Below are 22,569 nucleotides of genomic sequence, written 5' to 3'. Positions count from 1 at the left end.
GTACAGTGTATTCTGTACAATAGTACATAGTACAGTCAACTTCGCTTATAACGACACTCGGCGGGGCATCAAAAAGGTGTCCTTATTCGCGAAGTGTCGTTATACCCAAAGTCTCATTATGTATTTACAGTTGGATGGAACTTTGCTCTGGGCATGGAAATTCTGTCGTTATTCGCGAATTGTCGTTATATCCGCAGTCGTTATTAGCGAAGTTGACTGTAAGTAGTATAGGACCCGTCCGGATGGGTCCTCGGGTGTATATTTTTCAACTTAGGCATTGGCGGATAATGCTCGAAAAGGTGGCAGATTCTGCTCGAAAAGCAGTGAAATTGGCAGAACCATACAAACCTTATGGCGGGCAATTCCTCGAATTCTGCTCCATTTCTTTATCCTCATAGTACCAAACATGCATGAAACCTACCAGAATCTAAACGGGCGAAGAAGTTTCGTAAGGACGGCGCGGCCCGGCCGTGTCGTTACTTATTGCTCATAGATCTATGACTGCAAAGGAACAGGGTCGCTTTCTGTTTCAGTTTCAGTGGAGCTCGCTGGTATGTGCACCACATCATGTCTTCCCAAAGGGGCTTCCACTGCTAAGCAACTTCTTCCTCTAGCAGATGAATCAGCAGGTCGCCTCCTGCCGAAAGCTACCTTTCACCAATGAAAACTAATGGAGGCACACACAAACTTGTGACAAAGCCCATAAGGCCATATCCTTTCTCTGTACTCATAGCACTGGTGGTGATGGGGCGATAACACTTTGGACTCTGGGTGAAGTTCTAGTAAACTCCAATTGCTATTTTAAGGTTTTCCGGAAATCATCTCAAGTCAATAGGCGATACAGCCATGTACTACTGACATTCCTTGTTGCTGCTGCTGCTGCTGTTGTTGCTGTTGTTGTTGCTGTTGCTGTTGCTGTTCACAGTTGCTGTTTCTGTTGCTGTTGCCGTTGTTGTTTTTGTTGTTGTTGCCGCCGCCGCCGCCGCCGCCGCCGCCGTCGTCGTCGTCGTCGTCGTCGTCGTCGTCGTCGTCGTCGTCGTCGTCGTCGTCGTCGTCGTCGTCGTCGTCGTCGTCGTCGTCGTCGTCGTCGTTGTTGTTATTGTTGTTGTTCACTTTCGTTTGTCTCTGGATATGTGCCACTGCGTCCAAGTACTTGCACGATAGAAGGGAATGCACGTTGTAGAGAACCCCCTCGGCCTCCTCAGCCTGGCTCATGAAGGGTAGAAGGTTTGAAATTTGGAAGATGATACGGATACCACAAACCCCCCCCCCCCCCCCCCCCCGTAGTCCTATTACCGGTAGGACGAAGCTGTTCACACGGTTTTAACTTTACATTGGGCCTGCCTAAATACTTGTGGTGCATGTGGCCGATACCTTACGTCTTTGTCTGGCGATTTGTGTTGACGTGTTGTCAGCATTTCCACTATGTTGTAGGTCTACTCTTTATCAGGTATGATACTACTAGTACTAAGTCTAAAGTCTTGTCTTTGAGTTTGACTTTTATGTACATGTAGTGTAGTTTAGTGCGTGCTTGTGAATGACTGTGCGTCATAGTTAGCATAATATGCCGGTTGCGCATTGATCACGCTTGCTGCTCGCTCTAGAGTAGCAGCTGCCAAAAAAGGGAAATAAAACGGAGTCAGAGATTCTGGGTGGATCGCAGCGAGCACGCGGTTGACATGGCACGTTTCCAGAAATGGTATCATATCAGCAACGACTGACAACAAATACCTGCCGGCTGGTATAATTGCATCATGGTCGATTCTACACCAGGATACTCAACAGGTCAAAGTGCATGGCAGGCATGCAAGATTCCAGCCCCAAATGAAAAAGGAAAGTTTCATTCAGCCTTCTCAGGATGTATATTCGGATCTAAGGGTGCTCATGAGTCATGGTGGTAAGACTTCGACCTGACTTCAGAGATGGTGGACGGAGCCCGTGCACCGATGTCCTAAAATTTTCATTGATTTACCGGCGGAATTGGTTGGTGTGATTGTGAATGAGTGTGTCTCGCTACGTGCCGGACTTGCAAGCCCGGCGAAAGTCGAGCAAAGCAGGAACACCCGACGCCATCCCACATCTTGTTGAACCTCCCAAGCCCCCCGCAACGGAGGAGCCAGAACGATCGTCCAGCACGATGGAGAAAAGGACGACTCCTGGTCGACGCCTGCCGTCCGTCCCCAACGGGCAGCTGCAGACTTCCTCTGTGCCGCTGTCGAAGAAATCAGGACCGAGCCTACTAGCCACGGTTGATAGTAATAAGACAGATGCTCAGCCATCACCGACTAGAACACGACGTTACGGGTCTCATGCAGCTCCTCCACCACTTACCCAGCTACAACCGGCGAAAACACCCACGGGCAGCGCACGGACCTCAGTGTCAGACTGCAAAATTGCAGAGGAACTCGAAACCAGTAGCGGTTCATTCGTGGTGCCCGACGACCTTCTGAGCCCACCAACGGCCTCACCCACACGTCATGGCAGAGAAAAGAAGTTTTCACTACCAAGCGGGCCCGCACCGATCATGTCCAAGCATTCCGCGCCGGTGCTCACACGCCGTCCCAGCCATGGCTCTGGGTTGGGACCAGCCCTGGCACGGCAGAGCAGAACCAGCACAACCAGAAAGGCTAGTGTTCGTAAGACCAGCACAATATGCTCGGGCAGTCTGAAGGAACAGCTGACCATGCGCCTGGATATTCACCTGCACTCGTTTTCCCTGATCCAGTCACGCTCTGCCTTGAGTCGACAGCGTAGAGTCGACTTCTCGAAATGCTCAGTCAATGTATCCGCCAGTCTGGGACCTCGCGTGGACACGTCTGCTCCATTTTACTTGGAGAAGGAAGTGCAGACATCTCCCAGGACACTCGGTCCACAGGAGGACACTTTCTCCGCATCACTGCAGCAAGCTATATCACTGCCCATTGTGGTTGGTGTGTCGAATGACAACCCAGAACGGTACCTGAGCAAGGATATACGTTTGACGATGGAGTACGGCAAGCGCGATTACCTGACGCAGTCGAACGGCATCGGGGAGGTCAAATGGTGTCCCCTAGCCACCGGCAGCCTTGACCCTACAGAGATCATGAAGTCTGGAGTCACACGCTTCAGTCAGCAGCAAAGTGTGCAGATGACAATGCACCAGGCTCAATCAGGTACGACAAGTCGTTGTGTGTTGGACTGCACTATCATTGGAACAATACTGCAGAGGAAACATGACAGCGAGATTGATACCACTGAGAAATTCAGGTAAGGCACACAGTAGCTTAGAGCCATAGAGCCTCAGAGGTTATACGATTACATCATCACTTGCGATGCATTATATGGAGTGGCAAAGCCGCAGCGCAGCAATGCGCTAGTGCTGGTTTGCCACTCAATATCCCCACAAGAAATATGAGTGTCCTAGCTGTCTCCGCTGTTGTGTTGCGAATGTTACACGTTCCAGGACATACTGTACCTGCATGCATGATTTATGAAGCAAGATTCACACTTTGGACTCCACTGCTACTGTTACTATACCGCCTTGGCTGCAAGGAATACAGCTGCTACGGGTTTTGGAGTTTGTGGTGCCGCCGGCTTTGCTCTGTTGTATAACTGCAGCTTTGACGAAGAAGTGTTTGAGTTTCACAGTGACATAGACGATGATTATGATTCGGAAGATGCGCACTCCTCTGGAGACGAAGTGCCAGACGGAGCAGACAAATTGCATTCCGCGCCCGCCAAGCGGCACGTGCGCAAGAGTGGTGCCAGTGCCATAGCAATGCGTGCGGTCGGTGCTCAGAAGAAGTCCATCGTTCCTCGCCGCACCAGTCGCGTGTCCGCCACCGACGCACCCAGCGAGATGGGCGCCGACCCGATGCACACCACGGCGGCGTTTGCGTACGAGGGAGAGTTCAACCGGCTCGGCCTGCTGCACGTGTCCGTTTGCAGCATGAAGTGCAACAACGCAATGGCTGGTACAGCACAGGCACCCAGCAGAAAGCAACTGTCCGACGGAGAGAAGGTCATCCTGTCGGCCGAGATCAATGGTGGCCTGACTAAGCAACGCTCAAAGCCAGCCGTGTTCACGTCCGGCATGCCGCTCACATGGGACTCAAAGCAACCGCAGTTCACCTTCTACACACTCAAGTCTCGCCAGATCTTCCTGTCGCTGTACTCGGCTCAGCCAGGCTCAAAGGCTATTGTCAAGGAGAAGGATGTCAATCTGCATGGTCTGGCAAACGTCCCCCTGAACTCTGTCACGGAACTGTCAGACAAACTACCGCTGACCTATGCCCAGCCTGCCCCGATGACATTCGTAGAAAATGATACATCGCTGCAGACTGAGGCAACAGTGACACCGATTGGGAAAGCAGCGGTGAATGTCGCTTTCATAAGTAAGGAGAACAATGTTTGCTGTTCAGGGCCTTGTCTTTAGTAACTATTGTCTGCATTTACATTACTGTTTGGCGCACAGCATGTTACAAGGCGGAGGACGCACAGTGTTCGAAAACAGTGCTCTTTCCTCCGCCTTGTAACATACTGTCAACCAAACAATGTGTTTTCAACCAATCAAGGCTTATCTAATATGTACATTACTGTACATGCAATGTGCTCCCAGAGTCAGAAAGAGCAGTCAAACTGCACATCTTTTCGGCTCTGAGTTGTCTTAGTGGGATTTGCCTGAATGCTCAAGTGTATGTGCAGGGGCGTAGGAAGCAGTTTAATATTGGTGCGGCGAAATTGTGAGAGGGGGTCCGGGGGACGGTCCCCTGGGATTTTTTTGAAAATTGGGCCTAAATGGCCATATTTTAATGCTACAGAATAATATGAGAAATAAGAATATGCATGCTGATGATACACCGCATTGTCGATGTAAAACATGGTACCTGTACAAGAGTCGACAAGCCATCAACAAGGTTGAAATGTAAAAAAAAACAAATTCGAAAATTATTGGTCCCGCGACCGCCGGGCCTGCCGGACCGGTTCCTTCGCCCATGATGTGACTGTCTGAAAATAATAGAACCCTCGGTTAAGGATTATATCTGTTATAGGTATGTTGGGAAAGGGGTGTATTACGTCTTATTTGCGAGTGATCACAGAGGAAACCCACTCCTAGAAGACCCATCTCTTTTCTATGTCCACAGCACTAGCATATTTTCTCCTTTCAGGAACGATTGCAGATCCTCACCCGATGTACTACACTTGGTACGCAAAGCCGTTTTCATTCAAACAACCTATTACTCACTTGGGATGGCAAACAGAAGACACCAAAGTTAATTCCGAATGAGAACTTTTACTACAACAGCAAGCATGGCAGGCCCCACCAGCACCATCCACCTCATCCTTACCCCTTTTGCTTGCCGAGGAGTTGTTTATCTTGTAAAAACTAAATTAATGAAAAAAGAAAAAGGCTTCAAAAAGCAGGACTTGAACATGACATTTTGCAGTGATGATGTGCCGGTCAAGTGAAGTGCAGTTATCACGGTCACGTGTCGAGAACAATTTTCTTGTTGAGTATCTGACACAGTTTTGAGTCTGTTCCAGAAATATGCGAGTACTGAATGGTCTGATTTCTGTCTTGTCTCCCTTTTTTCCTGATCAAATCAGGTCTTCCCGAGAGGCAGCCTTGCTGCGGATGCTTGAAAGCTCGGGCCCTTTCCACGTCAGGTCTTGATGTGGCGAAGGACATCAAGCAGATATCTTGTGCTCTAAAGGTGGACGGTGTCTTCAAGGTATGGGCTGAGCATGGGACATAGAGTTGTATGAGTACTGTGATTGTGTACATTGTGCCATGCACGTGCAATCACACGAGAGGACATGACTCTCTAAAAACTGCGTTACCTTATTTATTATGGTGCAGGGCGTCGGAACCGGTGCGGCAGGTGCGGCCAAAGCCGCACCAATAATATTCGAAGTTTGTTTTTTTGCATTTCAACCTTAAAAGCCTTGTTGATGGCTTGTCGACTCTTGTAGTTGTACAGGTACCATGGTTTACATCGACAATGCGGTGTATCATCTGCATGCATATTCTTATTTCTCATATTATTCTGTAGCATTAAAATAATTATGGCTTTTTAGGCCCAATTTTCAAAAAAATTCCCGGGGGAGGACCCCCCCCCCCCCGACCCCCCTCTCACACTTTCGCCGCACCAATGTTAAACTGCTTCCGACGTCCCTGTGGTGGCTTTCGAGAAAGAGGAGTGGGTCTTGGAGAGGTATTTTGAGGATTTTTCTTGAAACTGTCCTGTCCTGTTTGTGCTAGGGTATGAGCTCGGAGAGCGAAGTGTCTGCACAAGGTGTTTCAACATGGCCACACGATCAGCTGTGCGAAGTGTCAGCGAGTGATGCTGTGGATCTGGAGCTGCACTTGTGGGCACGCTGGTAAGATTTTGTGTGCTACTTGAGTGTGTGTGTGGGGGGGGGGGGGGGGAGGTGTACAGGGAGGGGGGCATGTCTTTCTTTGACTTTATGTTTTGCCCCTGGCGTCTTTCGTTGTCAGGATGTACACATGATTGATTGTGCCAAAGGTATCATGTGAACAGCTGAGATGCAACACCCGCCATGCGCCAACTTTGAGAAAATCAGATTTTCAGCTTTGGCCATTATCCGAAAAGGTGATGAAAAGGATTTAACGAGTTTTGCATTCTAGCTCTTCATGTGCATTTTGAGTAATTGATACGTAAGATTTGTTGCATACCGGCGGGAATTATATAAGTAAAAGCAGACAGGTATAGTGGGATGGTCTTAGACCATGATTAAGAAGCAGGAGGCCACCAAGAGTACATGAAACCCAGAGCATGCAGCTTGTGACCTTTCCTGCATGAGTGGCTGTCATGGAGAAATTCCAGGATTACATCATAGTTGGTGCAGGTAAGCGGCGGGAAGTGCCATAGTGCGTACAACTGACCTGCAGTTGTCCAGAAAGAGATCTGCTTGAATCCTGCCTGTACGCACTGCATCACTAATATGATGTAATCCCGGAATAGCGCTGCGACACCAACCCACCCAAGGTACACACTCGGGGTTTCATGTACTCTTGGCCACATCCACAGAATCTGCTGGACCATACTTGTGTCTTCGAATCTCATCATGAGCACGTTTTTCTTCCTTTTTTCAGCCGTATCTTTTCATTGCAAAACAGTCCTCGATTGTTATGATCGTTCTTCAAGCAAAGTGGACAATCAATCAGCAAGGCAGAGAGGACAAAGGTGTCTTGTTGGAGTTCTTGCATGGCACAGGACTGCCATACACACAAATACAAACATTGCGACGATCCCATCTGCGCAGCGCTTCCTAATACCGCACGCATGATGCTGAGTGTAATTCTTGGCGTAGATCACACTGTATGACCTGTCATTGTCTGCAGCAACCTGACACGGAAGTGGCTTGGCTGTGGAGTGCTGCCCATAGGGCTGGCACTCAGGAGGCAGGTGGAGGCCAAGGGCTCGACGTCGTCCACGCCAAACAACTCTGGCAGCGACTACGGCAGGGCGATAAAGCAAGAGTTATGGATACCTCTTGAGCCGCAGGTACCTGCTTAATGCTGGAATGGATTGTTGGGGGGTTCCCCGGACTGATCTAGTACTTCAAACCCTTAAGCAGGGCATTAGTGCTCAGGTCAAAGTACATCAGGGCATTAGTGCTCAGGTCAAAGTACATCAGGGCATTAGTGCTCAGGTCAAAGTACATCAGGGCATTAGTGCTCAGGTCAAAGTACATCAGGGCATTAGTGCTCAGGTCAAAGTACATCAGGGCATTAGTGCTCAGGTCAAAGTACATCAGGGCATTAGTGCTCAGGTCAAAGTACATCAGGGCATTAGTGCTCAGGTCAAAGTACATCAGGGCATTAGTGCTCAGGTCAAAGTACATCAGGGCATTAGTGCTCAGGTCAAAGTACATCAGGGCATTAGTGCTCAGGTCAAAGTACATCAGGGCATTAGTGCTCAGGTCAAAGTACATCAGGGCATTAGTGCTCAGGTCAAAGTACATCAGGGCATTAGTGCTCAGGTCAAAGTACATCAGGGCATTAGTGCTCAGGTCAAAGTACATCAGGGCATTAGTGCTCAGGTCAAAGTACATCAGGGCATTAGTGCTCAGGTCAAAGTACATCAGGGCATTAGTGCTCAGGTCAAAGTACATCAGGGCATTAGTGCTCAGGTCAAAGTACATCAGGGCATTAGTGCTCAGGTCAAAGTACATCAGGGCATTAGTGCTCAGGTCAAAGTACATCAGGGCATTAGTGCTCAGGTCAAAGTACATCAGGGCATTAGTGCTCAGGTCAAAGTACATCAGGGCATTAGTGCTCAGGTCAAAGTACATCAGGGCATTAGTGCTCAGGTCAAAGTACATCAGGGCATTAGTGCTCAGGTCAAAGTACATCAGGGCATTAGTGCTCAGGTCAAAGTACATCAGGGCATTAGTGCTCAGGTCAAAGTACATCAGGGCATTAGTGCTCAGGTCAAAGTACATCAGGGCATTAGTGCTCAGGTCAAAGTACATCAGGGCATTAGTGCTCAGGTCAAAGTACATCAGGGCATTAGTGCTCAGGTCAAAGTACATCAGGGCATTAGTGCTCAGGTCAAAGTACATCAGGGCATTAGTGCTCAGGTCAAAGTACATCAGGGCATTAGTGCTCAGGTCAAAGTACATCAGGGCATTAGTGCTCAGGTCAAAGTACATCAGGGCATTAGTGCTCAGGTCAAAGTACATCAGGGCATTAGTGCTCAGGTCAAAGTACATCAGGGCATTAGTGCTCAGGTCAAAGTACATCAGGGCATTAGTGCTCAGGTCAAAGTACATCAGGGCATTAGTGCTCAGGTCAAAGTACATCAGGGCATTAGTGCTCAGGTCAAAGTACATCAGGGCATTAGTGCTCAGGTCAAAGTACATCAGGGCATTAGTGCTCAGGTCAAAGTACATCAGGGCATTAGTGCTCAGGTCAAAGTACATCAGGGCATTAGTGCTCAGGTCAAAGTACATCAGGGCATTAGTGCTCAGGTCAAAGTACATCAGGGCATTAGTGCTCAGGTCAAAGTACATCAGGGCATTAGTGCTCAGGTCAAAGTACATCAGGGCATTAGTGCTCAGGTCAAAGTACATCAGGGCATTAGTGCTCAGGTCAAAGTACATCAGGGCATTAGTGCTCAGGTCAAAGTACATCAGGGCATTAGTGCTCAGGTCAAAGTACATCAGGGCATTAGTGCTCAGGTCAAAGTACATCAGGGCATTAGTGCTCAGGTCAAAGTACATGGAGAACATCGTGGGAAGAGTATATCATTTTTAAGAGTGCGTAACCGCCAGAATTGTCAGAATTGTCAGAATTGTCAGAATTGTCAGAATTGTCAGAATTGTCAGAATTGTCAGAATTGTCAGAATTGTCAGAATTGTCAGAATTGTCAGAATTGTCAGAATTGTCAGAATTGTCAGAATTGTCAGAATTGTCAGAATTGTCAGAATTGTCTCTATCGGGTGCAGCGACTGCAGAATTGTCTCTATCGGGTGCAGCGACTGCAGAGTTTCCTTACAGGCATAACACATGGCTCTATCCCCCGGGGTGACATGATCGTGCAGTATAGGGTGGTCACCTGAGAGATCTACCCAAAGTAGAGTTGTTGAGGAACATAATTTACAAAGAGTCTGCGTGTAGGTCCTGGACCCTGGTTCACAAGTGTGTCAATGAGCGATCAGCTTGCCCTTAGCATTCGTTTGACAGAGGTCCATGCATATGTATATGGATGTTGATTGATGTGTGTGTGTGTGTGTGTGTGTGTATGCCTGATTGTGTTGGGTCTGTTGCCAACAGGCTCGGCTGCATGATGGTGTATTGTTGTATCTGCCACCTTTGTTGGTTTCAGGGTTCATATACTTTCTATTTGAAGTATACATACCTGTTAACCATGGACTGCTTCTGGCTAGATTAACTCTTGTGTAATCTATGGTGCTAGTGACGCTTATATCAGATTCACTCTGATTTAGCCACCCACACTAGTAGCAAGTATTACCTTCACTGGGGGCAGGGGTAACTGCAGTTGGATCCCGGGACGGATACCCTGATGCCGTCAATCCTTTTTCTGCACCTTGTCCTCACCCACTTACTGAGGTGTGGTGAGCCCATAAGTGGGATCATTTTCAAGTCCACCCAGAGTTTTGGGGATTTCAGGGGGTGTCGGTCGTTGGGCGGTTCAATAGCCAATTGAGCCATCTTTCCAAGATTCCTTTTGAGTCTCTCTCCCCTCTCCCGGGGAGACCCACGTGACCAGTTTTGGCAGTGAGCAAGTACAAGTACAAGTACAAGTACAAGTATGTGTGTGTGTGTGTGTGTGTGTGTACGTGTATGTGTGTGTGTGTGTGTGTGTGTGTGTGTGTGTGTGTACGTGTGTGTGTGTGATATTTAGGGATTTGTTCTGGTGGAGGTGTGGATATCAGACTCTCTGAACCTGTCGAGCAGCAAAGAAACTGCCGCCTCAGTCAACAACGAGGAAACCGATATTGCCAGGTAATTTGTAAATTAGAATCTGCATACAGCTGATAAGTGCCCTAGAGCATGATTTTCTTCTTGCCAAGTGGCTTACCGCAATCTGTTGCCAACAGCTGATGAAAGGTTCCCTTGGTCGTGTATCTTGGAGTGGTTTTGACACCAATCCTTTATATTTTTTCTCAATCTCTTTCACATGCAGGAAACCGGATTCACAGTCAGATGTAACCTCCGGTCAGGCACTAACCGAGGTATGCTTCCAATTCCTGTTGGGGTACTAGCTGTGCTAGTACTCGTTAGCAACAATCCGAACTAGCGCATACACCGCGCTGCATTACTCTGTGCTGCCTTCAAGACTGACGTCATGCGCTTTGCTTTGCTGCATAATCACAAATGGCACTCAGCCCGTTTTGCTGAAAAGAATCTTGCTTGCCCTGTTGTGTTCCTCCAGACAGCAGATCGTGCTTCCGCAGTGTTGCTTTTCCCACCATCCCTCCCTATCCAACTTACTCACACAATCATTATGATTATCGTACCCACTGATCGGGGCCACTCTCACAACTGGTGTTACAGTTGACCTACCCATATAACGATATTTGCATCAGACCAAGAAATATTGTTATAAGGGTAATATTGTTATAAGGGTAACTGGTTCATTTCAGACATGCACGTCATATTGCATTGATTTTGTTCTTTTTTTTACACTCTTCATAGTATAAAAAACTGACGTACATGCGCATTACATACACAGCAAGGACTCACTGGTGCCCCCATTGTATTTCAACATGTCCCAGCGACTTATCAAGTGAAGCTTGCCCTACCTGGATAGTGGGCTCTATATATTCCCTGCTAGATATTGTTATAAATTGGAAAATATCGATTGGTCATATCATTATAGGGGTAATATCGTTATAGCAATATTGTTATAAAGGTAAGCCATTGTATATACAAGTCAATGGAGTGATTTGGTTTGGCAGAAAAATATCGTTATAAGGGTAGTATCGTTATAGAGGTTATCGTTATAAGGGTAGGTCGACTGTATCTAGCTATTTGCTGCAGCTCTGCCTTGAGCTATAGTACATCCATTTAGCATTGCAGCTCTACGTTGAGCTAACAGCAGCTCTACTTTGAGCTAACAGCAGCTCTACTTTGAGCTTACTGCAGCTCTACTTTGAGCTAACCGCAGCTCTACTTAGAGCTAACAGCAGCTCTACTTTGAGCTAACCGCAGCTCTACCTTGAGCTTCAAACCAGTTGTTTCGAAACCAGCACCCCTCAATCCAAAGATGCCGCTTTGTTGACTTGTTTGTGTGAGGGACGGGGGCTAAAGTGTCTATGTACATGTGTCACGCGGCCTACGCATGTAGTTGATTCATCATCACCTTCTGTCACACAGGTTTTCACCTTTAGTCTTTGTGATAATCCTGGCCGTCGCCGGAGACTGCTCAAACGCGATTGATGACGGGGCACTGCTCCAAATAGGAACAGCGTAGGCACTTTCCAGAATACCACCTATATTACAGAGGCTCCTAAAGTGGTGGGAGGTAAGTAGATAAGCCCACCAGCGAAGTGGTCAAAGACCGAAAGTCCCATTCGCTGCATCCACGGTTTCCTCGTGCCAGGCCACCGCTTTAGGAGCTGCATTTGAGCCTTAGATCTTTGCAGGGCGGTGGCGTTCCTATGGATACTGAAAACTCAGTCCAACTGAGCCTCTAGCGAACCATGAATTTTTTATTTTATCTTTTATAGAAGCTGGTTTCTGAGCACATGGGCTGAGTGCTTGATAAGGACGAAAAAATTTCACTGTATGTATACTTGTGGTAAAGAACTAAAGATGCTCTGGTCTTAGCAGTCGTGCCCTGCTTGTGTGCTCCTACAGTCCGCCAAGGAGAACCTGGATGGAACTACTGGAGCTGGGACACGCAAGAAGTCAGGTGAGTCCGAATCATAGTATGGCTACTTACTCACACTATTTCTTTCTAATCATGACAGTATGCCAGAGCAAAGAGGTTCAATGGTCAGATTCATCCCCTATTCAGTTGTTTGGATGATATGGCATCATGGTTTAGTACTGTTGCGGTCTACTTGTATGCTGTCTATGTTGGCACAGGAGTTACGATCTGCACTGCAACGAATAGAGTGAAAAAGGCAGAGAACAGAATAGGCAGAAGGAGTAGACCTATTCAGGTTCTTTGGCATTCATGTTTGCTTTCTTCTCTCCTCCTCCTCTTTGTTTCTATCTCTGTCATACCTTCCCTCCCTTCCTCCCTCCCTCCCTCCCCGGCTCCCTCCCTCCCTTTCTGACATAGCTCCCTTTCTCTGTGCCATTTCATGTCTGCTGCAGATCCTAAATGGGAAGATCTGCTGCTGGTCCTGAAAGACAGAGTGGAACTGAGAAAAGAGGTACGCTACCACCCATATCTACAGGAGTACCACCCATATCTACAGTAGTACCACCACTCACATCCTTTATTGCTGAACCCACAAATAATTGTGATTCAGATTGTAAACCATTCGAGGAAGAAGAGAAAGCCATTAAAAAGAAAAGAAAAACAGTAGTACCACCCATATCTACAGTAGTACCACCCATATCTACAGCACTACAACTTGGACCATCACATGACATAAGAAAGGGACCGACGCATTGTCATGACTCTGAGGATGAGTGTTGAGAAAACACACTGAAAACTGTGGTGGCAGTTTACTGGTTTCACAGCGCAAATTGAGATACAGCGTCACCGTCTCACATCACTGGAATATTCTTCTCAACGGTTTGATCTGACGTGTGCATGCAGCAGTTCTTAAAAACTGCGTGTTGTGTGACTCCGGTTGGCATTGCGTGCAGGTTGAGTTTCTTCACGAAACCCTTCGTTCTACCAAAGCGAAGCTGGCTGAGAGCGAGTTCATGCGTGCAAAGCTGGAATTGGAGAACAGGTAAGGATCTAGAGTGGCTAGTTGCCATTGGACACAACATACAGCACTTCCTTGGCTATGTAGACTGTCTACTTACTCATAAAGGTTCCTGCCATTGTGAATGTGTGTAAGTTACTCACTACTCATGGCAAACTACAGTACTGTCAGGTGCCGCCGGGGTGTGTAGTGCCGGAGAACGGACAGGCTAGGATTTCACCAAAGCACAGCATACTAATGTATACATGGTGACTCAACTGTGCATAGACCATAGTAGAGTAGATGGTTCGATACGGGAACGCCTTGACAGCCAAATTTGTATAGACCCAAACCGATCATCAGCGTTGATTTTTCACTCGAAATAATATTATGTTTGTGGAAGGAAACTGGCATGTTGAAGTTTGCTCTGGGGCCAGAGTCAATCGAACTGAGCCACTCCTTTGTGTTGACCCATTGCCTCCAAGTTGCCCGATTTTTCGCTTCAAAAAAGTTCAAATCAGAGGTGGCTCCAAACCAGACACGTTTTAGAGTGCACGTCAAATTCACTCTGGGTCTGAAATTAGGTAATTGCTATCGCTCCACGACGGCCAGTACAGAGTAACAATAAGCCTTGTGTGTGCTTCCATCAGTTTTGATTGGTATGCGGTGCTTTATTGGCGAGAGGCGAGCCGCTGTTTACCTGCGACAAGAAGTTGATTTTTCGAAAGTCGTAAAACTCAAGTCGCAGTGCGAAGCAACACGTCAAAAACTCACCTGCTTGGTATGGCGCTTCTGGTCATCGCAGAGCCATGAAATTTTGGCTCGGAGTATAACACATCGTAGTCTTACTGTGACATATGTTTTCTAATCAAAATACCAAGAGAGAAAGTGAATATTGAGTCCGTTCCGGTTTGCAACCTGTGTCCTATTTGAAACCGTCGCCTCCACTTGAAGATAACCTAACTTACGGCCTAGGCTACGAGGCTGACCCCCAACTTCTTCAGAACCGAACAGTACTGTAATGTGAATTACACAGGCTTCACTGAATCCTATGTTATGTTTCTGAGTTCTGGTTACAAATATTTTAAAACGTAATTTCTTATCATAGCCTGTGACTAGACTTGTCCTGTGTGAGTTCTCCAGTGGTATGTTCTCACTGGCTAGCTCCTGACTGTGTCTCTTCTCTTGCCTTGCTGTGGTGCACAGGAAGTTACATGATAGGCTGAACTCTGCCAAGAGCCACACGAAGGAGATGGCACGGAAGGCCACTAACCTTGAGCTGCGGCAGCTGGTACTTACCTCGCAGGAAATGGAAGAGAACGGCTACTCCACAGCGTAGTGTGAAGCCATGTCGCTGTACTCATGTAGCCGTGTGCTCTGGCAATGCACATGCATGGCTTGTTCGGATACAGTCACAAGATACGAGGATAAGCCGGAGGGTCCCAGTCTGCAACTGTCTATAATAATGTACGTGAAATTGCCAATTGAATTTTCCAAGAAAAATTGAACATTTGCATGGCTACGGCATGTCATTGGTTTTCATTTAGTAGAGCTCTTTTCGAAATAATAATTCTTTGAATCTGGCTACAGATTGAGTTGTGACTGTGGTGAATATTCTTGTATCTGAATTGCTTGCTGCCCCACCTCCTGCACTACATACACCACTTATAAAATTAACTTTCACGTTTGAGTCTCTTACTGCTTTTTACTCCAAAGTACAGATTTGAACTGTTAACCCTCTGACTGAGAAGGTTGAATTGATTCGTTAGAATTATGCTAGTACCTGGCAACTTTCCCATTGACACGTTATAGCCTGATTTCTGATATTCTAAAGTAGGGTATGATATAGGCTGTCATGACGTCACTGCGTCTACTGTTTTGAGTAGCTATCCATTGGTGGCCTCATCATCGCCGCCCTTACTAAGCTCTGCACTATATGACATCGTCTTGAGCCATGACTTTCCGCTTGTAGCATAAATTTTATTCCATGACCAGAACGTTTCCATTCGCTTCTTTATGCTACATTTAGTATGACATTGTTATGTTTCAACATTGCTTTCCACCTGAACACGCGCACGCACAGCTAGATACACTCACTGAACACACCGGTACTTACTATAAGCTTGGCATATTGATTTTGCACCATGTCTGCTCCAGGGCGGCCGCATCATATGAAGTTATCACTGTGAATGAGGGCATGTTGCCAGTATTTCTGTCGGCAGACGAGCGAATTAACCACGGCTGCGATAGATGCTCCACATGTCTTTGCTCACCACATGCCTGGCTTATCTTGCTCAGTGATGTGCACTCCTGACTTCACGCTCAGTCTACTGCGGGCATCAATATCGCTCATGACTGTACATAATATATATATTATGTATACAGCAGTGCAGTACAGTGGAACCTGTCTAAGACGACCGCTCATGGGACCTTCAAAACGTGGTCTCTGTTACCAGGTGATCTCCTTATCCAGGGTCATTTGACTGGAAATAACTGTGTTAGCATCCCTTGGTCTTGGTTTCAGTGGTCTTCTAGGACAGGTGGTCGTCTTATCCGAGTGGTCGCCTTGACAGGTTTTACTCTACTTGTGCAATACTAGTATTGCCCAATTGCAGTGGTATGGTGATCTGGTTGTCCTTGGCTCCAATATACCCAATGCGTGGTGCTACCCAGTCTAGTCTACAATTAATTTGAGATGCACGAGGTCGGCATGCACACTCCTGACAAGGCCTCCATAATATGCACAGACACCATGACTTGTAATGTAGATCTACCAGCTGTCCATCGTGTTGTAGACTTATGCCTTTTATGGTGCTCTATCTATGACTCGTATGAGTATGACTCAGTCTAGTTATGCTGACACATGCACGAATCACGCGGCGCGAGTGCACGAGAAGACCGTCTGACGCCAGTCCTGCTATGCAAGCAAGGACTGTGAAGGCAGGCTAGCCGCAGTCAGTCAGTAGGGGCTGCCGCATTATGTTTCGGAACGACTGAACTGGTAAACCGAGCAGATCTGGAATACCGGTTCGTCCATGCAATCAAGGATAGCATGCAGGCCACACACCGACTCGGCCAGTGTAATCATTATGTTAGTGTCTGGGAGTCTCCTGGCTGACGTGATTGTTGCCTATTGTCATTCACTCGATCGTCAGTGCTAGTGTGCGACGGGTGATGTCTCGTCTGTCTACTGCGTAGCTAGGAGGTTTTCTCGGATCAGAGACAAGCAGTCCTCTTTCCTCCTCGATTTTGTGAGCACGTAAATTTTATGGTCTGCTCCTTCTGCTGAGCTGCAGTAGCAAAGAACAATAATGCGTGCCCTCATTCTCTTGCTGGCCTTGGGCTTGGCATCAGCATGCGATGATGTGTATCGACGCTACGAGCTGTCTCCGAACTTCAACGAGACCATCGCTCACGCCGTTCACAGCATGACGGTGGAGGGATTGCAGATGTTCAATCCGCGTGCATCACTGGAGAACCAGATCCCCACTGTCACCCTGGATCTGCGCGGTCCGAAGAAGGTGCAGCACTTTGCCCCACACGACCCGCTCAAGCACAACTTTGACACGGAGCCAATGAACCGCATCGACAAGATCCTCAGCAACATCGGATCGCACGACGACGGACTGGGTCCGAACTGGTCCCCCGTGGAGCGCATTGCTCACAGCTTTCACATGCACGACCTGTGGCATCGCATTCACCACACCTACCAGCGTATGCAGGAGCACGATGCGGAGGAGTTCCAGTCGGAGGAGCTGTGTCGTTGCTTGACCGACACGGCCAGTAATGGTATTGAGAAGGCAGTGAGCTGGGTGGCAGATCACTATAACGTTGGCACACCTATTACCCTGCTCAACCGACCCATCCCCAAGCTTACCGACGCCAACACGTGGCAAACATGGAAGGATCGTCTTCTCCACTACTACACGCCGGAGGCTCTGCGTGATGCGGCCATCTTTATGCACTGCAGTACCAAGCAGTATTGAGCACATCATTCTTATTGTCATGCCACCGCTGTACTTGCACCCATCTAAATGACTAAATCGCACTTTGTTGTGTATCATTCTGCCCTATTGCTACGTGTATGCACATCCTGAATTATCAATTTTTGTCCAGCACTGGAACCATTTCAAAGTTAAATTCCATTTTTTTTTACTACTTCCACCTCGAAGCAGAACTGCTCAACTGCCGCTGTTTTTTGGAGCGTTCGCGGCTGTCAGGATTTCCCTGCGGAGTGAAGAGGAAATTTTACTTTCCAGTTTCCAGTACTCGACCAAGTAGCCAAAACCGAAGTGTGTGTGTTCTCTGGCTGGCAGACTCCGAAATTGTATACCCTTCGGTTGGCCAGGAAAAAGGTTTGACGGAGAACCCGAAGGGAAATGCATGAAAGAACTATCTGCACTAAGTTGGGATTAGTGAACTCCATGCAACCTGCAGCACCGATGGCACTGTTCATCGGAACTGAGCATTCACCCAGGGCACACAGTATCCAATTACAATGTACTGAAGTGTATCGTTTAAACGCCTGTCTCGTATAGAATTCTGTTTTGAATACAAGCGCGGTTTTTAAGATACACAGTGTCAGCATATAAGCCTCGTTTTAGTATTGACAGGCATACGATAGATACGTGGTACGAATCGAAGCCTGACTTGATTGGAAGCCTAGCACTGACATCGGCGTCTACAGGAATGAACACGGCTTTTATACGCGACATTACATAATTATATGAAAGGAATGGCTTCTCACAATGCACTGATGATGCGGTAATAATATCAAGACTCGGAACATAAAAAGGACACACTTCAGGCTCATTACAAACATCTTGAAAGTTTTTGTCTTCACAAGTATACTTTCAAGCCTTCTCGTCAGGTGAAATACAGGCAAGGGAAAAGGAACAGGAACAGTGGATTAAATACAGTAAGGAGGGTAAAACAGCGGCCAAAAAAGAAGATAGCTAAAGTAAACAGCGAAAATTGCAATAATGACACGAAGGTGCAAGTGCGAGAAAACTCAATAAGCGTGACATGTAGTGCGACAACAAGAGACAACCACTGGACATACATTTCTCGCACTTGCACCTTTGTGTAATTATTGCAATTTTCGCTGTTTACTTTAGCTATCTTCTTCTTTGCGCTGTTTTACCACCTTCTTACTGTATTTAATCCACTGTTCCTGTTCCTTTTCCCTTGCCTGTATTTCACCTGACGAGAAGGCTTGACAAAACTTTCAAGATGTTTGTAATGAGCCTGAAGTGTGTCCTTTTTATGAGTATTATCGCATTTTTGTCTCAGAGGATCCTGAATATCAAGACTCGGAACATAAACCCTGACTTACTTGCAGGTTTATGTCCTGTTGATATTACTCGTATGTGTACACCGCAGTGAAGGTCATGCACACACACACACACACACACACACACACACACACACACACACACACACACACACACACACACACACACACACACACACACACACACACACACACACACACACACACACACACACACAAAATTAATGCATTTGCCAGACTCCATGTTGAAAATCAGAGTCGCAACAATCTCTGAGCCTTGCTACACTGTTGTACTACGTGCATGTACATTGAGATCTGGGTTAAGCAGATTAGGTCATCACATGATCTGCTTTGTATGCAGTGCACGTGGAGTGGAGATCAATCATGGCTAGTTTTTAAGAAGAGATTGTAGGGACTTGGCGGATACTTTCCCTGCCGACTTGAATTCTCACTTGACCGACTTACAACTGTTATCCCGAGCACACGACAAGACGTTCATCAAACCTTCCACTGGGCAAACCTGCACTACATATCAAATGCCGTGCTCTCGGATCACAACTTTCATTAGCCTACTCAAGCTCAACTGATGAGGGGTGAATTCCCCCAGGCACTGTGTGTTGAGCAGGATTGGTGCTTTCTTGCACGTTTGTGGAGTGGAAGGTTCGATAGAATTATTGTGTGCTCTGGATGGGAGTCGTGAGTCAGTCAAGTGAGAGTTCAAGTCGGCAGGAAAAGCGCGAGCTCCCATCTAGGGATCAACACATACATCTGCATTTCGCATGCACATGACTGTAATTATGCCAGCTGCGAGAGACTTTCCTCACCAGCTCAGATCCTCACGTCACCATGGTCACGGTCAGTGTCGGTCACAGGCCGGCTCTACGCTTCATAGTATAGGGCTTGAAAGTGATGACGTCAAAAACGGCCTGGGAGTAGTAAATTGACATCAGATTTCTATTTTGGATCCACTAAGGTGTGACTTTGCTATTGCCTCAGTATGTGGGTGCATAGCAACCCACTCATGTCGTATGCAGGTGCAACTTTTACTTCGCCACCAGTTGTCACCCCGCCCCCACTAGCCAAATCAGTCAGTTTCACTGGCAACATCACCTTGCTGTGAGTGAGACCGCTTGAAATGTGCTTGGATCCATACAAAAACTGGATCCAGGTGGATCCAGTTTTCGAATTTTTCAAATTGTTGCTATGCCATTGCTATGGAGTGACGTAGCACTTTCAAGCCCTATTGTATTGATCACCTGGCCGTGTAGCCGTGTAGCTGGTCACACGATTCAGCTGCTTTGTGGGCGCGATCCGTGCGAAGTACAGACTGTCAGTCATGTACGTAGATATAGATGATATATGCGAGGTCACTCCGATCGATCGCGTCACTATGGAGTATGGTCATTTCCGTCACATCACGAGTGAGAGCGCGCACTTCTTGATTTTTAGAACATACCAAACTCACTCTCTGCTCTAGTAATAGTAATAGTACTAATACTGTACTTACTAGTAGTCTGGCCATATGCCTATGGCCTAGTCTCTACACAGAGCTAGAGAGAGTCAGTGCAGAACAGCCTAGAAAAAGAAGGAACATTGCTTCGAAAGTACGATACTTCGAGTATTATTCGAGTATTATAAGACTTAGTATTATTGTTGTGTGACTTATGTCTCCGGTCGCTCATTCTATCCGCAGTACTGGTAGATCTACATGTACATTGTACGTCTAGAACTCACTCACCGCCTGTTCTTCGATCCAGAACAATAGGGCAGGGAGATGGCGAACCGACGACTCCCAGCTAAAGCAACACTGGGGAATCACCCCATGCTGTGGCACAGAGGTACCGATAGCGATGCCTACACCGAGATAGATCCGATTCGGGTCGCCTGCTGGAGGAACGGGCGCACTAAACTGGCAGACCATGTTGAAACGGAGAACGCACAGGAAGACTTCGACACGGTACACCAAAGGCTGGCTATGGATGCACGGAGGAGAAGAACGAAATTCTACACGGATTCTCACTTCAAGTTACCCGACATTTTGACACAAGATCGGTAAATTTCTTTTCGACGCGTTGCATAATGGCTTTATGTGAAATCAATCCAAATCATGCTTTTCAGGTACTGCTCGGTACACGGTAAACATGTCCAGCATTATTTTTGCTTTATAATTATACTTGTGCCGGTTATAACTTATAGTAATGTCAGCTTTTGGTAATAAGATATTGGAACATGAAAGGCAAACATGGTTCCTCATTTCCCATCCCGATTTGACCATACCGATTTGACCATCGCCACCAGTCGGGTTAATTAACTCCAGAATCTACATGAAGCGAGGGACCCCCACCCCCTCCTTCCCCTGGAATGGATGTGGCTAATGGGGCTTTCGATGGTTGTGCTAGTGGCTGTGAGGCTTATCTCCATCACCTCTACGGTTAGGCGCTGCAGCTACAGCTGGGTTCTTCTGGGTTTTAGCTGCCGTCATGAGTTCCAGGGGATCGGGAACAGAGACGAAAATTTAGATTTTAATGATACTTCTGTGCTGTTCCCGTGCAGCCAGGTACTGAAACAGCAGATAGAAGAAAATGAGAAGGCCAAGAAGAAAAAGTTCAAGAGAGAGCGTAAAGAAGCGCTGAAGGTCATTGCCCAGGATAAGCAAGATAAGCAAGATGCCCAAAAACAGGACGCCACGCGAGCAAGGCAGGAGCGCACGCTCGGAGGAGGGAATAGAGAGGTACGGTTCACATCTCGAAAGGCCACTGGCGATTATAGACAGTATGCTCTTTCGTCTCTTGTTTGGTGCACTGCGGGACATGTTCAGTCTCTTGTTTGGTGCACTGCGGGACATGTTCAGTCTTCTTTTCATCTTGTCAAGCACAAAGTCAGCATAGTTGCACTGATGGTTACTGATATGTTGCTAGGTTGCACACAAAAGCTACTTGCACAAACACAGCATGACTGTATTTTAAATGGTTTTTGTTATGTCACCACTGTGACTAGCATACTACACCTGTAGCTAAAGTCATGTGACACAGCATAATTGTAGCTATCAGCTGTGCTGTACTGTGACACCTCTCTTTTCACTATTCTACAGCTGATCGAGGAACGACGGTTGGACAGACTACAGCAGTATGCTCAGCAGAAAAGGGAAGAAAGAGAGGCGCTTCTGTGCACCCCGTACAACTGGTGGCGTACATTACAATGAGAACTGTCACCTGTGGTCCTGTGGATCACCCATAGTCAGTATTATTATAACTATACATCACGTTTTTCTCAACGCATCGTACAGTACCTACAATGTAGAGGACTAGTGCACTTGTACCTAAGGGTCCCGACAATCTCTCTCTCTCTCTCTCCCTCCCTCTCCCTTCTATCTCTCTCTCTCTCTCTCTCTCTCTCTCTCTCTCTCCCTCTCTCCCTCCTTCCCTCCCTCCCTCTCTTTCTCTCTCTTTCTCTTCCCAACCGGCATCTCCGTATTGACTAGTTCATTTGACCACAGCCACTATATTTTGAGTAGTTTGGAAATAACCATGCTGTGTAGTATCAGTATGCGCTGACAGAACAGTATTCGTGGTCGCTTTTTCTTGCACAAAATATTGTCGTATACAATGTAGAATCTTGTTTGTACTCCTTTATTATGGTACTGGCCAGAGAAATCCAACCTCATGAATAAAATAGTGCTAGGCACTATGCAGCCCTAGCACTGCAGTCACTGTTCTGTGCACACGAATGCAGCACTACTATATTCATAAGGTTGGATTTCTCTGGTCAGAACTGCAGTACTCAAAATACTCAGTCATTATAGTTGAACGCAAGAAATTTCGTGTAACTTACTACCTGCCTCGCAATCAATCGACTGAAAGTAAAAAATAATATTGACAAAATTTAATGACTTTCACTACTGGAAAGATGGCTCTGTCGATGAGCCGTCTTCTCGG

The 22,569-nt window shown here is 47.1% G+C and overlaps 1 protein-coding gene and 1 long non-coding RNA gene across 2 annotated transcripts; both read left to right on the top strand.

The window, feature by feature from the left end:
• The first annotated feature begins 1,785 nt into the window (after positions 1–1,785).
• LOC135828675 (uncharacterized) lies at positions 1,786–15,562 on the top strand. The gene is made up of 11 exons (XM_065341098.1): positions 1,786–3,246; positions 3,598–4,373; positions 5,587–5,711; positions 6,242–6,360; positions 7,346–7,508; positions 10,374–10,474; positions 10,656–10,704; positions 12,332–12,386; positions 12,797–12,855; positions 13,298–13,386; positions 14,548–15,562. Exons 1-11 carry the CDS (start codon positions 2,000–2,002, stop codon positions 14,678–14,680), a joined length of 2,916 nt encoding a protein of 971 aa, XP_065197170.1. The 5' UTR covers positions 1,786–1,999; the 3' UTR covers positions 14,681–15,562.
• Positions 15,563–20,039: 4,477 nt separating this feature from the next.
• On the top strand, positions 20,040–22,520 carry LOC135828667 (uncharacterized). The gene is made up of 3 exons (XR_010555736.1): positions 20,040–20,686; positions 21,188–21,365; positions 21,726–22,520. It is a non-coding gene; the product is annotated as an uncharacterized LOC135828667 (long non-coding RNA).
• The last annotated feature ends 49 nt before the right edge of the window (positions 22,521–22,569 follow it).

The sequence above is a fragment of the Sycon ciliatum genome, chromosome 1 (genome assembly GCF_964019385.1).
Source record: "Sycon ciliatum chromosome 1, ocSycCili1.1, whole genome shotgun sequence".
Classification (NCBI taxonomy): domain Eukaryota; kingdom Metazoa; phylum Porifera; class Calcarea; order Leucosolenida; family Sycettidae; genus Sycon; species Sycon ciliatum.
This window is presented reverse-complemented; position numbering and strand designations above follow the sequence as displayed.

What these genes read in the sequence shown, in the direction of transcription:
- LOC135828675 (XM_065341098.1), top strand. Translation starts at nt 2,000, where the DNA reads ATGAGTGTGTCTCGCTACGTGCCGGACTTGCAAGCCCGGCGAAAGTCG. An exon ending in GGATACCTCTTGAGCCGCAG is followed by an intron (nt 7,509 to 10,373) that starts GTACCTGCTTAA and finishes TGTGATATTTAG; the next exon opens with GGATTTGTTCTGGTGGAGGT. An exon ending in AAGCTGGAATTGGAGAACAG is followed by an intron (nt 13,387 to 14,547) that starts GTAAGGATCTAG and finishes TGTGGTGCACAG; the next exon opens with GAAGTTACATGATAGGCTGA.